The following is an 18741-nucleotide window of genomic DNA, read 5'->3' on the forward strand; positions in this document are numbered from 1 at the left end:
CATCTGTGTATGTGATGGTACTGCTGTGAACTCAATGCCAGGGTGTCTCTCCCAGAGGGAAGAAATGACCTTGATGGTCTACAAAGGGCCATAAATGTCTTCTGGTAAGCAACTGGAACAGCCATTGATTTGTATGCAAATGGTACTGAGCTCACTTCCATTAACACTGTAAAAAGCCGTATTTGAAAGGTACTGATGACTGCAGAATGAGATAAGGTGACTGCAAGTGCAAAATGCCCCAGGACCTTGCGCTTAAGTGCTCTACATTATCACTGCTTTGATTTAGTACTAGGCTTGATTGTTGCTAGGAATCATTGACCATGTTAGAGGGGGTACAAGGCTGTTCTGCAAGAAGATATTTTGCTTTTAGAGATGGCATTGGAATGTGAAACTGGTGTAACATAAGCTGATGATTAAGAAACAGCTCTTTTCTCTTGTTGAGGGCTGAGAACTGTGATCTGGTGCTCAAGGTATCAATGGGCAGAACTATTCTTTAATCCTCTCCCTACTCACACAGCAATACAAACTGACCTATTTCTATTTTCGCAAAATCACAGTCATGCACAGAGCTTTACAGATGCAGAACTAGTTTCAGAGAAACTCCTGGAACACAAAGTAAATATTGAGTTTTAGCTATCTCTTTACTCTTCTTATCATTACAGAAAATAACATTTCCCAGAGCTAAAGTCTGTTTATTTATCCCTAGAGCAGTTCCTCTCTTAGTGCAGCATGAAACCAAGGCCTGCTCATCTGCTGGATAGACTTCCCCAGCTTTTCATTATCCCTTTGTTTTTGTCTGAATCTGTTATTGAAAATTCAATAACTTTCTTATTTGTGTACAAAGAAGATGCAAAGCTACCCCTAAATCTAAAGGCAGAATGTGTATCCCACTTGACTTGACTGAGAGAAATATGAATGCTGGAGCTGATAAATCATAACGCAGCATCATGCAGACTGCAGGAAACCTGGACACAGACACTGATAATACAGCACTTCCAGTGCTTCAGTGTAGCTAAACTTGATTTGTTAGGCTGGAGTTCCATTGCGTGTCATCAAGATGTCTCATCAGTAGCTTAGATGCTAAGCTACTTCCTTGCTATTTTTCTCATGTGATGAAAAACACTCTAGAATATTTTCTTCCCACTATAATTTTGTCCTTTAATTTTCTATACGATGAAAGCAGCATTAGAAATATAAGCATTTCGTACACACACATCAAGTACTTAATGATTCTGAAATGTCCATAACTTCAGTTTTTCAAATGAGGATATGCAGCTGTCCTAAGCTAGATTTAGCTGTTTTAGCTGTTGAATTGTGGTCTGTTCATTTATGCTACTTTAGGTAGCATAAATTTATGCTTCAGACTCATCAAAAAAAAAAAAAAAAAAAAAAAAAGCTGCAAAATAAGAGTATGTCCCTTATACTTTGATTTTCTTAAATGCTGCTTAGCAAGACCAGAAGATTTGAGACTCTTATGTTATGTCCATCATATAAATACCTCAAGTCAGCATACAGTAGCATTTCTTTTATGTTTGATACTTTATTTGCAGATATAAAGCTCTAATTCTATATTACTTTAACTTTCAGTTGTTTGCTTAGTATATTAGAACGCTTTACATTGCAAGCAGAAAAGAGAGTCTGAATAAAACTAATGGACAAGAAAGGAGAAATGCAACAACAGGACAATACTTAAACTATTTTCATGTTGTTTTGTCTTGTATTAACTAAGAGAGCATTGATCTTGAATGAGAATTCATCTTGTTTCAGCCATATCCTTAACTCTAAATTCCCTGTTTTGTGTCAATCTATGACCAGTAATCTGCAATAACTGGATGTGATTTCTGAAACATATAACTGCTTTGCAAGGCAGTAACACAAAAGTACAAGAACATTCTTTTTTTTTTTTTTTTTACTCTTTGTTATAAAATCAAATCCCTCATGCTTTTTACATTAAGTACAAGATTTGAAATTTTATATTTTATAGAGAAGCAAACCTCAAATTTTTCTACATAAGGAGAAAACAAATAACAAACCCAATCCCCCCTTCCTGTATGATTTCCTTAAGTCCAGCAATCTATAAAGACTCAGCAGGGATGGAAGAAAATTAAGTTCTTAATCTTACCATCATACTACAGGAGGATTTAAAGGACAGAAAATTATCCAATAAATTTGTCTTAAAAGTAGTAGCTACAAAGACGCACAATGAGAAACTGAGGAGTCTCTGTTTCTAGACAGAGGATAGCAGAATATGTTGATTTATCTCCTAGTTGTGTTCATGTCAGTTACTGATTTTTGTATCCATACAAATTATTCCTCCAATAATATAGTAACTGTGAATCAACTTGACAATTGATTTGCTGCCCCCACTCCCCCCCAAAAAAAAAACAAAAACAGAAAACAAACAGCACAATCACTCCTCTAGATTTTACAGATTTGTCTGATTGAAAGCTCCTATTCACTGATAAGTAAATTATGGACCTCCCAAGAGCAACAGTGGAACAACTAGTAGAAGCTAAACCTCCTGCAGCCAGTGTACCTTTGTTTCTGTATGAAAATCTGACAGTACCTCACCTGCTGAGACTGCTGACACAAAAACCAGACCTAAAATATACAACCTTAAAATATCAAGGAATTAAATCTAAGATCACATTAGTATTCACACTTTGGCAGTATTTATCTGCTTCAGGAATTTAAAATATGTTGTTATTAAGCATAGCTACTGGTTGACAAAAGGGACTAAGAGCAAATGGCACTTTTGGGGCACCACAGTCAGCCTTTACTAATACTTACAGCAAGTACCACTCAAACGTTACTACCCTCTCTCGTGAGTGTTAGCAACGTCAAGGCAGAGTTCTCTAGTCTTGGGATTCAGCCATCTCACAGTCAGTGGTCAGCACTGAGCACCCCTGGGTACCCAGCATGGCCCTGCCAGGTTCTCCCCTGCATACAGCAAGGCCCAGGCGAGTATCTGATTCACTTCTGAGAGCTTGCTTAGATATGGCTAGATCATGCTAATGCTGTGCTCAGAGCACATGGTATCTACTGTGCCCTGCACATGCAGACATTTTCCCGAGTGTCAAAGTACCTGTGTACTTTGCTGAAAGCCTCAGCAGTGACCAGGAAGACTGGTTTAATTCTCTGCCTCTAAAGGAGCAGGGTTGTGACAGAAGAGGAAAACTGACTATTGCTGGCTGGTGATGCCTAAGACAGACAAGCTGCTTCTTCTCCGACCAGCATTCAGTCATAAATCATAAAGCCTCTACTGAAGACATTCATTTATATTGCCTAAAATGTGCCAGCTTATGTGAATAGAATAAATTTAAGGATTATGTGCGTTTAGAAGGGGGAAAAAAAGTTTGCTGACATAAAGTTGGCTAGGGACCACCTACAGTAAAAGAAACTATGTATTTCTAACTCAGTGATAGTCTTTTTTTATGTTGTGTTTTCTTCTGAAAGGCATGAAGATCCATTTGCAAAACATGGCAGCTTGCAAGTTTTCTTTAAACAAAACAAGTTCGTTCGGGATTGCACTATGGAATACTTTTTAAGAAAATGTATTAGTTTCCTTTATTAGGAGCAAATTTACCCTCAGAGGTACATTTAGGATTCCCCAGGAACTTAATAAAAGCAGCCAAATGTTGTTTTATTCTATCAAAAAATAAAAACACATTTTAGTAAGAGCTGCTATGCTAGGCTATATTTCAGAACAGATGATGACAGATGAGGTAAAGAGACTGTAAGAGGAAATGCTGACAGACTGTTAGCAGGAGACACAAAGACAGCAATTCTGTGCTGCCAGGTGTATCAGACACATGGTGCAGAACATCCTCCTTGTTCTGTCTTGCACAGAGGTTGTGTCTGTTCTGAAGTATTGGTGCTCCAGAGCAACGTTTAGACTCAAACTCATTCCTGACTATGCACACGGCTGCAGCAGATTTCAGCAGAGAAAGGACACATACAAATGTGCAGAGTTTTATTGAAGTATATTGCAAATTATTTAATAACAATGATGGTGATTTTTCTAACTTGAACAACACTAACTTCACCCCAAAGCAGCGAAAATACTAATTTGCTAAGCAGACTTCACATGGTCCCCATAGAAATATGTGGTAGGTTGAGTGTCTCTACTGAAGTACTGAAGTAGAGACACTCTGATAATAAATAACTGTGAGTTTTATAGTTATAGCAGAACACTGAAGCAATGCAACAGCAATGAAGAGCTTTGGTGATCCCAAAGGCAAGTGTTGTTCTCAAAAAAAGATAGAACTACCCCATGCATAAGATGCTTACCACTGCTATGGACGTACTACAAATGCAGCTACATGATTACCAGGAACATCCTCACAGATGTTCTGCTTCAACAATTAGCATGTAAATGGTTCATGCAACTGCATATAACTTTTAGGGTTTTTCTTTTAAAATGCAATCTTCATTGTATATGTGTTCTACTCTGAAGAATTGTATCAGTTTGTCATTCACTTATTACATTCATAGGTCCTGGCTCTTATTTCTTAAGACTGTAAAATGGAAATCTATACTTCAAATTAAGTGGTAGACTCTTAGGTTATGAGTTCATGGCAAGACTTTTTTCCTCTATTCTCTCTACCTCCCTGTCCCCCAAACCTTTTCGGAGTTTTGCTAAAGGTCTGAGTTGGGCTTGCTGAAAGAAAATAATGTCAAAAGTTGTAATTCCTATGGCATATATCCTGTTAGTGCTGACAGTCCACTTTGCAATGTCTGGAATATTAGGAATTGCAGAGTATAGTAATTGTAAATATATGTAGCTTTGTTTCTAGGACAGATGGACATCAAGTCTGTCAGCTGTTCAGCAGAGGTACTATCTTTTAAAATTCTTTCTCTGTTGAGCTGATCATGGATTTGTGACAATTCTGAGTGCTATTATAATAGAAATTTAAATCCTAATTTTGCCTTTTGCCTGCTGTTACTCCTGATTTAGAACCATTTCATTTACATTTTAAAATAGGTGTAAATTGGACTCACGATATTGGATTCCAGGAAAGCAACCAACTGTAACACAAAATGTCAATCTACTTTTTCTTTATGTATCCCACCACAGGCCTGAAGTTTCTGATTATATTCTATTTTAAATTCACAGTTCCTTTCCTTGCTTTTCAGAGCCAGCAGGGAACAGAGTGCTTCAGAGCGGATGAGTAATGAGAAGCTTTGACAATGAAGAGTTTGAGGCTGGGAGAAGTTATGACACCTCCCTGCCTTCTCTCAGAGCTTCCCTCTCCTACTTTGTACTTTTACATCTCTGGAACTATAGAGATATATTTCTGATCTTACACATCTTTCAACTGAAAGCAACATTGGGTGGATCTCACTTTGTGCTAGGTAAAAAATAATATATCCAACAACCATGACTGAGGATGCAGAATGCAATATATTTTCCAACTACCTTCCCTAAATCCCAAAGAGGTCTTTTAGGTCTCACTTAAGACCAGCATAGTTTGGATACACTGCTATTTGTTTGGGTTTAACATATGAAATACTGAAACATTCCGACTGCAATTTTAATATTACATTTTCAAAAACATTATTTGTAGCTGCCAGCTGAACTATTACATGTGGAAAGGAAACAAAAGCAATCATTAAAAGTTGCAGTGACCATAAAATAAAAAGCACGAATCATTTTAAACTTGCTGCTGCTAAAAAAAAAAAAAAAGAAGCATGTTTTTATGCTCTTTTTCCTCAACCATTTTCATTTCCAAATCCCACCACCCCATGTCTTCTCCAACTACAGCAATGGTCTTTGTTAGAAGTGATGATAAACTTTATGGTATTGACCTCATGATTACAGTGATATTTAAAGATGGCTGTGGGATTCTTGAGGGCACAGACCTCTTTCTATCATACATATTCTGTCTGCTGGGGTGACACTTCTGCTCGCTGTTAGACTATCTATTAATTTTAATTCCCTGTTGCTAAACTAAATGGTGTCCTGACTACAAACAACCTCCAAGCATGTCAAAAAGCATTCAGATGAATGTAAACAGTTCAACTAATGCAATACTAATGCCTGTCTATGTAGGTGAGTGCTAGCCTTTCTCTCAGACTTTACATCTGCCTTTGCTGAAGACTAGGTCATGTACATGTAAGATACGGCTGGATAGTCTTTCTGCACATACATTTGCTTTTCCAGAACTCTTGCTCTCAGCTGCCTATTCAAGATTCTGGTTTGTGGAACCCTCTGTAAATGGTATGTTATATCTTTGTTTCCATTTAAATATAATTTCAACAATATTAAAATCCTGTGGCTTAATGACTGGTAAATAGTGCTCTAGGTGCCAGGTTCTTCTGATGTTACCTTTACACTACTAGTTTAGAGAATGGCAGTACTGAGCTGGAGCTTTTTTCAAGAACTAATGCATTTGGATGCAAAATCTGACTTAACGGGATTCCCTGTGTGGTGGATAGTTGCAGAAATATGTCTGTGTGGTGGCTTGGCAATGAAGCCATGGGCCTCTGGAGAGGAGCAGGTGGTCAGAAGACAAGGTGCTAAGGGTATTCCTGGTGAGGAAACAAGTGCCTTGAGCCAAGTGCCTCTTGCCCTGGGAGAGCAAGAGAAACGTGTCACATGTGAGAGAGTTTGCATTTGCCCATGCTTCTCAACAGGTTGAGCAGATAATTTACTGACAGCACTCTAATCTGTTAATCTGAAAATATCAGCTTTATCTTTTGAAAGATTAAAAAAAAAACAAACAAACAAGAAATCATTAGTTTAGCTTGCATAGGATATAGTCTTCTTCATTCCTACAAAGTAAGACCAATGCAGTTTCATGTGTTTGTTGCCAATTGCCAAACTACCCCAAACTGGGCTCTTACAGCAGCCAAACTCAAAGCCCATGTTCTGCATGCTCCATGCACCATATGTATGGGTGTTATGGCTGCGTAGGAGTTGATATTGGCTATTAATGCTGTATGTAAATGTCAGCTGGCAGCTGTAAGACTGAAGGCCTTTTGATAGATGAACAGCTTCAATTGGTTGACATACCAGCTCGTGAAATGCCTTCTGTTTTTCGAAGTCTTAAGCCAGTTTCTAACAATGATTTGAAAACATAATTAAAAAAAAATATTTAAAATATGTAGCAGGGTATTTATGAATAGCTTGTCTTCTCTGAAATATGCATACTGTTGTGAATACTTTCTCACACATATCTGAATTTCAGCTTGGTTACTCATCACCCTACAACAATTTAAATCTGGCCAGTCATAGGAACACAGATAGACTCATCTTTTCCTCATTCACAGAACTGGTAGTGCCCTGCTCACAACAAGAATGATGACTAGTTTTATTAAAATTTATAATTAAACAATTATATTAGAAGTCCATAAACCATTAAGTGACCACTTCTTCCCTAAAGCAGCAGAAACTTTGGTCAATCTAAATGGATGAGACTTATCTCTGCTAGAGTCTGTCACTCCCTGGCACAGGAGATAACTCAGTTTCTGTAGGAGAGTAACTCCACTAGGCTGGAGAGTGGCCCAAAATGAAAAAAAAAAAAAAAGGGTCTAGAGTTTTGATTTTCCTTTATCTTTCAGTAGCATTTTATTTCACTGTACTGAAATGTTATTATCCATACTTCAGAGCCAAGAAGAGTGAAGGATGTTCTCTAAAAATCTCTCTGCAAATTAGTGCTATTCCTTCACTCCAAATGGTCTTTTTCCCCAGAGACAGTATTTGACAGTATTTGGAGCTTCGCTTATATATAAAGAACTGTTCGGATGATTTGATCATTGTTCATAGAATTGCAGTGTTTCATTCTGTATCTTTCAACCTAGAGACAAGTTGGCATTAACATAGCATTCCCTTTTTATGAATGCATTTTTGTGCTCTGTTGTTGACCAAACAATAGACACAACAAGGAGCCTTTGCATATCGATCTGCCATAGCAAAACCAGACCAACTATTTTGGTATCTTCACAAAAACAGATATTCTCTCTTTTTTTTTTTTTTCCATATACATATACTAATACAGTTAATTAACTGTATTAGTTATAAAAATTAAATCTGATTTTGAAGTGAAATAGTGAAATGGACCATTATGTGTCTCTATCTAGTGACAAATATTACATACAACTGACTAGACCAGAGAATATTCCAAAGTAAGTATCCAAGTGTTTCTTCTTGAGACTGTTAGGTAATAGGTTCCTGAGTAAAGATGCATGCATGCTGGCAGCAAAACAATAATAAAAAAAAATACCAAGAAAAAATTCTTACACATTTCTGGCTTAATTCAATTGACATGCATTTAATGAATGCTGTTTACTTGCCAGAAAACTAAACAAATAATGGGCATTGCTTTAACAAATCAACAGGCTGGCTCAAGTGCTTTTCATGAATTAATCTTTCTCTTTATGAATGTAAGATATAAAAAACAAGAAATCTTGCAACCAATAATGATTGCTCCTTCTGTGTGTTCTGCAATGGAGAAACACTGCAAAGGACTACAGCGAGGGACAGTGTTGCCATGCAGCCCAGCAAAACAGCCCACTGAAAAGCATGCTGACCCACTTTCAACTACCAGCTCTTGCTGACCCTTTGTTGAGAGAGAGGTTCTTCCAAATTTTTGTTGTTTTTACCCTTTCAGCTCTTCTTTCTAAAGGAGCACGCCAGTCCCTCTCTTTCTTTTCATTTTTTTTCTTTATTTTCCAGATGCATAGAAGAAAGGCAGATTGTTTCTTGTGACTGCCTTTGCTTTAGTTAATTTAGGAAAAATCTTCCACCCCTTCTCTTGTTAAGAACATGCCCTGGAAGAAATATGGATCTTGCCATCAACAAAATTATGATACAATTCCTTAAGGAACTCAGTCTGATCAGAGTAATTCATCTATGAAAAACCATACTATAATTGTTACTCTTGGCAACAGTGAAGGATAATAGTGTAATATTATACTAAATATTGCCACGTGCAATAGTAAAAAAACTGTTCTAGCCTTGCCAGCAGCGGTGTGCAAACCCCCTTTTGAGTTCAGGTTTGGATGTTGTGATTTAATCTAAATCTTTTTCTTCTCCTTCTTCCAAAAGCAACAGAGGTTTAAAGAGAGCTGGATTTTATTGGAACCATTTGCTCAGCCTAAGTTGCCAAAATAATTTAGTTAAAACTAGTGCTTTTATTTGGGTTAAAGTTGATTTCTGAGCTCCACAGAGGTCGAGGCACTTAGTTTGTCTTCCTCTTTTTCAATTTCACCATGAAGTCTACAGCAGAGCTCTGCCAGGTCAAGTTGTATTTCCCGAGTCCCAGTCACCCATTTGAGGTTATCTATGTTCATGATTCTGCAAAAGTGGAGCAGATAACTTTTTCAGCCCTTTTCCTCACAATTTATCTGCTACAATACATAGAAAAATGTGTGGATCCAAGGATTCTGAGTAAGCAGGCACTAGTAGTGTAAGAGTGCAAGCCCTGCTGCCAGTGCTGCTACTGCTGGTGCATTAGTGTGACTTCTCCTTAGCTAATGAGTGACAGCTGCTGTGAAATGCCTTACAGGGTATTTGGCTTTCCTGGGCAACAAGTGGAAAAATACAAAAATATAGACTTTTGGAAGTGAGCTGGGGGAAAAAACACTCTATTTTATGCTACTTGAAAAGCATTGTTTGAATTTCAGATAGTTCCAACAAAATGATAATACAGTCACAAAGTCTTGCCAAAACTTTTTAAATCCTGGGATACGTTTCACAATAACAAATACTGCAATGTTATTGCAATTAAGGAAGTATCTATTTCTCACTGTATGTGTTTCTGCATGTGGGCATGAGCTTGTTGTAAATGGGACAAAAGCAGGCTCTTGAATGTCAGAACCTTTGCATGGTGAGGGGGATGGGGTCAAATACGCATTTCTAAAACTATCTTCTGTAGTTAGAGTCTGGTTTGGATCCAAAAATGAAAGCTTTTTTTTTCTTTTTTTTTTTTTTTTGGTTCCTATTCAGTTGCAGAAGAAATGTCATAGGTCAGAATGATATATTAAGGATGCTCTATGGTAGCAGTGACTTGTTCTGGAATAGATTAATGCTAGGCTTCAGTTTTAAAGTGAAACCAGGGTAAAGATTTGATGGTTCTTGTTTATTAATTTATTATTTATTTATTTATTTATTTTTTCCCCTCAGGAGATCCTAGCACAAAACAGTTCAAATCTCAAGACTTCTACTCATCTTAAAAGAAGTACTGCTGTCTTGGATGGAATTCTCATAAAAAAGAAACAGAAATAAGCCCGTCTGGTTGTTGTTGTTGTTGTTTTTAAAGCAATCCAGACTGAATGCAGTAGGGATTTAGTGAATGGAAATCAGAAGCCAATGCATGTTGAAATACAACATTGGATGGATTAAAAGGCCAGTTTTAATCCATCTTGCAAATGTGTTTATTATTTAGTTGATCAACTGAAAAAGCCAGTCCTATTCTCAACTACATCAAAAGAAGAGTGGCCAGCAGGTCAAAAGAGACAATTCTCCACCTCTATAACACTATTTTGAGACCTCACCTGGGTGCATACAGCTGTGGGACTCCCAGCATAAGAAAGACATAGACTTGCAAGAGCAGGTCCAGAGGAGGGGCACAAAGATGATCAAAGAGATGGAGAACATCTCCTATGAAGAGACACTCAGAGGGCTGGGGTTGTTCAGCTGGAGAAAAGGCGGCTCCAGGGGTATCCAATAGTGCCACTTATAGGGGGACTGTGGGAAAGATTGTGAAGGATTCTACCAGGGTGTGTAGTGATGGGACAAACTAAAAGAAAGCTTCAGAGTAGATGAAATGAAAGAATTCTTTACTGTGAGGATGGTTAAATAATGGAACAGGTTGCCCAGAGAAGCTGCAGATGCCCTATCCCTGGAAATGTTTGAGGCCGGGTTGGATGGGGCTTTGAGCAACCTGATCTAGTGGGAGGTGTCCCTGCCCATGGCAGGGGAGATTGGAACTAGATGATCTTTAAAGGTGCCTTCCAGCCCAAACCATTCTATAATTCTATGATTCTACAGTTCTATGATTCTGTGATTGAGTGTGATTTTTCTCCAGTTACAAATACTAATAGTTCTGCATTTGATATTATCCTAAATCAGATAAAATTTTAAATATAAAGAATGTAGAGTGAATAATATAAATCAGAAACTTAAAAATAGTGTTTCACCATTTTTAATCAGATCATTTAATGTTATTTTGCCATTTTAAAATTGTAAACATTCTTAAATGAGAACACGGTCTGCATCCAGTAACTTCTGTAGCTTCACTTTATTTTATCTGAATGCAGTCTATATGAGGAAAAATTTTAAAACACCTGATTTACTAGATTTTCTCTTAGCAGTGCACAAAATAGGGCTGAAAGGGACAAATAGGATCTGGCCAATGTATTTTGTAGCTGCCATTTTTTATTTTAGTAATTTTAAGAGCTTTCCTTTATAAAAAGAAGACAGTACCCCTAAGCTTAAGCCTGTAAAGTCTGAAAGCTATGCACAACACAACAAATTACTTGAAATTGGTTGTTCTTCATAAATGCCAAATAAGATGTCTCTGATGGCAAACAAGAAAGTTCTCACCCTTATACCCAGCTGCATTGGTTTTCCAGTCGTTAGCATTCAGATGTCCTGCACGAGAAGTCCTGACAATAATATGCTGTATGTCTCTCCATGTCAGAAATGGACTAGAAAAAAGGGAAAACATAAAGTCACAGATTAGATATATTTTATTAGAATGGAGGAATACGAGTCACAAAAGCAAAAAAATATCCAAAACCAAAACAACCCTCACTTCTCTTCCCTGCTCTCCTTTTCTCCATTCAAAATAGCATTTCCTAATCTTACTGAATTACTACACGAAATTATTTATACAGCTAGGAGGCTTCCATGAAGCAGACTATAAAGATATATGATACTCCATTGCACAAACTTCTAGTGTTTTGCTAAGTAAGGGAAGATGATGGAGTACATTTCACCCAGACTTAATTTGTATGACCGCCAACCACCACTGTACGTTGTTATGTTGGCTCACTGAAAAGCTTTACTAAATCTTAATAACTGTGTGCTCAAGCTGTCAGTTTCCTTAGACTTGCAGCTCTGACTGAAACTATTTCACATGCTCTGTTGTTATTCATTTGACTGTTCATTTGATTGTTCATTTGTTATTTGCCTGGCCTTGGGTACAAGGAGCCTCAGCGAGGCTCCTTGGGTACACTTCAAAGATGACCAAACAAACAGCACAGTCTCTAAATAGTTATAGAGCAAGTACCTGATGACACAGAGTTGTATTCTTTTTACACGCTTCTAATAACCTGACCACTGCAATGGTGAAAGGAGATGCCATTTGCATTCTTATTATGAAACTAATATCCATTTATCTAATATCCACTTATCTTGTAAGAAATCTATAGGGAATGTAGTGTTCTTGTTGCTTTTAGATACACCCCATGGAGTATTTCTTATCTTAGGAGATCATTTAAAAGAGCATGGGCATCATAGGGGTATTTTTTATTTCTTCTCATTTCTGTTTTTGTCTCAGACATAATAAGAATAGTATTCCATTTAAAAACATGGTTAAGTGGAGAGAATGAAAAAGTGAGTAATTAAGTAAAGAAGAGAGAGAAAGTACTGTAGGACAGAATACTAGTCAAGTATCATTCTCGGAGAATCATTATTTACCCTTACTCATTGGCACAACTCCATTCAGTTGTAATAATGAAGACAAACCAGAATGAAGTTCTGGTGAAGACCCAGTACTGGCTGTCTACAATGTCCAGCACTAGGCAGTCATTGAAAACCTGGGAAACCTCAGTTCCTTAACACATGCTCTGTGTTTTTCTGACCAAGAAGTAACCTGGCCTGGCAGACAAGTGACTTATTCTCAGCATTTATATTTAAGGCTTGATGAGGAACGCTTGTGCTCTGCTTGCACTTGCAGGTAGAGGCTAGAAAAAAGGAACGGTCAAATGAGTGTGGGAAAGCTCAACCCATGAGAGATGGTGAGTGGGTCACTTTTTGGGGTAGGTAGGACATTCCTATCACATGGAGTTACCATATATTTTTATACCAACACATAGTTGAATTCCTAGAAATTTCAAAGACAGATTTCTTCAGAAAGCAGACAGAGTAACAACAAATATGCAGAAATATTTGATTGTTCTGTATTGAAATACACAGAAAAATCTCACTCAACTCTCCATCTGAGGTACATAAATAAATGTTGTGTGGGTTGTCATACCATTCACAGTGTTTCACATATTCCAGTACTTGTTATCTCAAAATAATACTCTTTTCAAAATACTTGAGTAATCAATGCAGTATGGCACTTAACTATAGAAGTAGAAACCTGCTTATCATGTGAGCTGAACTCAAGCTATTAAGAAGCAATCAGTGAATACATGTGATAATCTATTAAAAAATGTGTACTTAATTTTCAACCAAACTGCATCGATTTAGGTTTTCAGGTGATATATTTCAGCTTCAACAAGCTGTACCTTTAGCAGAAGGTAGTAGGGAAACACAAGTTATTGCAAACCTGCAGCATACTTGTCTATAGAAAAGCTAGCGCCTATCCTATCCACATACAGACATATATTGGTATGTACTAACTACTGAGAGTTCACCATTCTGGGTAGAACTACTGAAAATGAAAATCAATTACCTTTCAGAACCATGGTCCATAACTCTCTGTTATAACAGATAAAAACTTGGGATGTGAAGGCCATTCACTCACATAGAACTCATTCTTACACATTCTAAGTTCCAACAGTCTTATAATTCATAAACCTGAAAACAAGTTGAAATTGCCTAAAAATGTGAAAATTCTTTTATTCAAAGTTGTAAGGAATAATTCAAAGACAGGCACAAAATCCTATTACAGGACATTTCCCAGTGTGTGTGTGTAAACCACGGGTATGCTGATGTAATCTAGCATCTTTCTGCTTACAGCAGGGACACCACAGTATTTTTCTAGAGTCAACACAGAAAGTCATTTTTATGCTTGCTATTAAAAGAAGAAAGAGATGGAATAATCTAAAGATGGATGATCATTTTTAAGTGAATCTCTTATTGACTGTAGACAGATTTTTCTGTAATTTCTTCAAAGCTATATTAATTCATCATCATTTAAGTTCTCTCTTATTTATTTATTTATATAGGACACAAGTGTATTCCTGTGCTTAAATTATTCTGTTGTTTTTAAGAACAGCTGATGCATTCACTAAAACATTAATATGCTCACAGATGCAGTTTTTTTTATTTTTTTTTTTAAGTAGAATTTCTCACGATAGACAGTTGGACTAGATGGATGTAGTTGTTTATTCAGCTGAACTGGTAAGAATGAATGCAAAGAAAAAAGAGTTATGGAATGTAATGAGCATTCAGGGTTTGTAAGATAGGGTATGCTTGGACAGTCACGTAACATGCTTCAAGAAAAAGAATCAATATGATTTTGTACCAGCTCAGGAATTTCACTAGGAGGCTGTGTAAAGTCTTAGAAAAACATGTTTCAGGCCGTCAGGAAGACCTCCAGGAATCCCACGAGCTGCATTCTTTATAATCTGGAATCTAAACAATCTGTTTTTCCATAAAGCAAACTGTCCATGCTACTGGTGAAAAATAAGGCACTAAAATACTGCTCTCAACTTTAAAAGGAGATAGAGCACCCTCAGCTGATTATTTAAAGAGGAATAGTGAAGCTAGTGATGGTGTATCCATCTATCTTCAGACAAACAATTTGAGGCTACAGTGGACTTCACTTGATGACATTAACCTTCCATAAATTGGAATTGCTTGTTCAGTCAGAAAATAAGATTATATCTTAAAATTATGGTTTCCTTTTAAAAACATAAATCATGGAAAATCTCGAAAACTGAGCCATCCACTGCTGAATCTACATAATCACGTAACCATAAAAAGTTATGTAACATTTTCTGTGGCAGAAAACCTGTGACCAAAGTTCCAACTTCCAGGACACAGTAAGATACATAGCCAAATCAGTCTGTCTGTTGTACAACTTCCACATAATTTGATTACTGTAAAAGTCATAAAATTTTATGTTTTCTTCTCAGTGAATGACATTTTGGGCATATGTATATCAAAGAGATTTAACAGCATAAGAACAATATTCAAATCAATTTCTGTAACATACTACAGAACCTTCACTATACTAAAAATTGAGCTATTACCAGTTAGAAATTTTTTCTCTACAATAGACACCTCATTTGAAACAATATAGGTCTGCAATTGTTTGACCTTTTTTTTTTTTTTTCAGAAACTTCAACAAAAAGAAAAAGGAAGAAAGAAATTGGAATGATGTCAAAATAGCAGTTCATTTGGAGAAAGAAGAGGGATTATTTTATTTTATTTTATTTTATTTTATTTTATTTTATTTTATTTTATTTTATTTTATTTTATTTTATTTTATTTTATTTTATTTTTTAGACAAGACAGTCTAGCAGCCAATTTTGAAGCATCTGGAAAAATCACAGATTTTTCAAAAATTGAAGATAAGTGAGTAAACAGTTGTTTGCTGGCAACGTGGGCCCCAGATCCAGACAATATGTCACGGATGTTAATAGATTTACCATTTGATTTATTTAATAACAATTAATGACTAAATATCTTGAAATGAACAAATGCATGAAAGAGAACAGTACTAACTCTGCTTGATAGTGGACTGATTTCAAAAACTGGTCTATTTCCTTCCAGAAAAAAAAATAAAATCTTGTCTCATCTGAAATTGCCTTGGGATTACACATACCAGACAATACTCAAAATCAAACCAGAATAAGCAGAAGTGAGAACAATTACATACAAAAGTACTTGTACAGCAGCCAAAAAATAATGAATGTTGTGTCCTTAACCGACTATTTATACTCTAAGGTACAGCCCTTTTCTTTCAAGCTTCTCAAAATGTTTATAAAACAAGGCAAATGGAAAAAAATGAAACAGGACACTATAAAACAGGACAGTATAATGTAATATAATCACATTATATTACAGTAATATTCATTTGAGATTTAACTGTATCTTTAAACAGGAACAAATATCCTATTCAAACTGCTTAGAAATAGTAGGTCATCATTTTTAGACAAATTTGATTTCTTTATTCCAAAAGTAGTCTCCCTAGTGACAAAATCTTGGAAAAAAGTAAAATATCCAGGCTCTATCTTTTTGCATAATGACACAGTGCCAAAAATAACAGTTAAGAATAAATAATTAGTGCAAGAGAGTAATTAGTAAAAATATCACTCGATATAATGCTGATAGAAATTAGGTGAAGATGCTGTTTGCCTTTTTAGCAATATGATAGGGTTAGAAAGATGAATAACGATTGCTGTATTATCTTAATAACCTGAATTTTGAACATGACACAGGTGTCCCATCCAGATAAGATATTTCTTGCCAAAACAGCGGAGGCTTAGGTGAATTGTTGGAAGAGTACAATACATTTATTTTAATCATTATTATTTCCAAAGAATCAAGGAAAACAAACAAACAAACAAAACAAACAAACAAAAACAATGTATCATGGGGTAGATTAAGAAAAATGATCATCTTTCAGTTTATAGGTATCAAATAACCTTTTTTGGAAATCTTCGCTATGACAGAACAGACATAGGTAATTACTGCTATAAACCACCCAAAAATGAGTCTCTGTGCCCTAGACATCTTGTAGGAAATCAGTAGGAAATAATTTTCATCATGGATATTTGCATAATGCCAGCCTTAAGGGCCTTATGATAAATCTATAAACAAAACATAAGAAATACTTTCCTTGTTTATTCACACATTCCCATTACTTAAAAATCAGCCAAATTGTCCCATGATATCTACAACCCTATTACCTGTCCTAATGACTTCTATTTATAGTCCCTTGGACAGGAATATTAGCTGTGGTAATGGGAATCATTCCTCTTTCCCAGGTCACACAAAGTGTGAGTGTGAAGATGCCAGCTGCAACACAGAATTTTAAGATGGATGAGACATGAAGACTGTCTCTAATTGTGGTGCTTATCCTGTGCTTAGGTGTCTAAATGGTGTACACCATAACCATTTAATTCCTGAAAATTGGAAGGTAAAAAACGTGGAGCTCAGTTTTAACAATCCAGTTGCACATACACAGGACACACAAAATGCATGCTTTGGACATGTCTGACACTCCCAGGGGTTCTAATTACCATGTATTCTCTAAATAATTCATTAAGTGTCTGCTAGAAGAGAAAAGGTGTTTCATGTGTTTGATGATCGGCATGTAGCTCTTTCCCTGTAAATATATATATAAATTTTCTGCTCTAGTGGTCTTTTCCTTATCTGACCTGGTAAATCAACATTTGTTGAATCAGTATATCAAACAAAACTGTCTTTTACTTGGTTGCTGTGAAGTTAGCTGTCACTTCTCTGCTTACAGCTGCTTTCTGGGTATCAGAATGGCCTATCAAATATTTATAATTTCTCCTACTAATTTCTGATTCACATTTAGTTTCATCCAATGAAATCCCTTTGAAAGAAAGCCAGAACAAATTCAAGCCTGGCTAAAGATGAGACTCCCTTAAAATACACATATGCCTGGCATACACAACAGATCTCTGTATAAAGCAATGCGCAGTTACTGACATTTCGGGAAATGCCTTTTCAGGGTCAAAATTGCTGTTGGGAAATGCCTTTTCAGGGTCAAAATTGCTGTCAGTAGCCCCTTACACTAAATGTCATATTCCTCCTCTTTTTCCATCAATACCTTAACTTAAGCACTGGACAAAGAAGAACAGAGCATGTCTGAAAACTAAATGCTGACTAAAAGTCATTAAAAACACATAATTTAAACCAACTGCATTCTGAAGTGTCCTAACATTTGCCAAATTTTATTGTTGAAAGACACACTGGATCTATCCATTTCAACAGCAACTATCTTCAGTAATTTTAAATATATTAAACCTAAATTATTAAATATATTTAATAAACTTAAGTTTATTAAATATAATAAACTTAAATATCTCATGCTCCCAAGTCCTACATGAGAAGGTTTCCATTTAAAGCTAAAGATTTTTTGAAGATATTTTCAAAGTAGGGGCATTTCACTTCACAAGATCATCTTTATCTGTTTATGTCTGGCTTTAAAACATTCACTTGCTATTAGTGCAGCATCTTCACAGTTTCAGAGAGTATCACATTTCTACCAGATAGAGAAAAGTGCTAACTAGAAAACAACCAATGGCCCAACAGTAAGGTTGATAATGATCACTTTCTGAGAAGAAATCTCTTAAGACTGCAGGAAGACTGTAATCTAGCAAACCTGTTCTTCTTCCATCTTCCATGTTTTCCTTTTGCTGTAAGGACACAGGCAGGGAAAAACAGAAGGGCTCCCTGCTCTCAGGATCAGTATCTGGATGGCCATTAGCAGCCTGAAGAGCAACTTCAGAGACAACCCTAAGCTGAGGCTGGGGAACACTTAGCGAAATAAGAAACTACAGGGAACAGAACTGCCAAACTCTTAAAACAGAGAGCATGCCAGCTGAGATTTTTCAAAAGCTTATAAAAGCAAAAGGCATTGCCTTGGCACCAGAACAATGGCTATCCACTTGGTCTATTTCTAGCTGTCGCTGCAAAGTGTAGACAGTGGAACTCAATGAAAAATTTAAAAACAATCACAAACACTTTTGCTTTAACATTGACTCAGTTTGAGAAATGTCTGGATGGAATTTTCTTAAAACTTTTTCTAAAGAAAGTTACACGGAAAAATTCAGACCAAACAATTATTCTTTGGCAAAGTTATA

General features: G+C 36.3%; 1 protein-coding gene across 1 annotated transcript in view; it reads right to left on the reverse strand.

The window, feature by feature from the left end:
* PCSK5 (proprotein convertase subtilisin/kexin type 5) overlaps positions 1 to 18741 on the reverse strand; it is a gene marked incomplete at both ends in the record, with an annotated part of 228492 nt that overhangs the window by 87420 nt on the left and 122331 nt on the right. The window contains one exon of the mRNA XM_084305562.1: positions 11549 to 11652. Within this exon, the coding sequence (XP_084161688.1) occupies positions 11549 to 11652 (104 nt within the window). The remainder of the gene's footprint in view (positions 1 to 11548; positions 11653 to 18741) is intronic.

The sequence above is a fragment of the Netta rufina genome, assembly GCF_964035555.1.
Source record: "Netta rufina genome assembly, chromosome: Z".
Classification (NCBI taxonomy): Eukaryota; Metazoa; Chordata; class Aves; order Anseriformes; family Anatidae; genus Netta; species Netta rufina.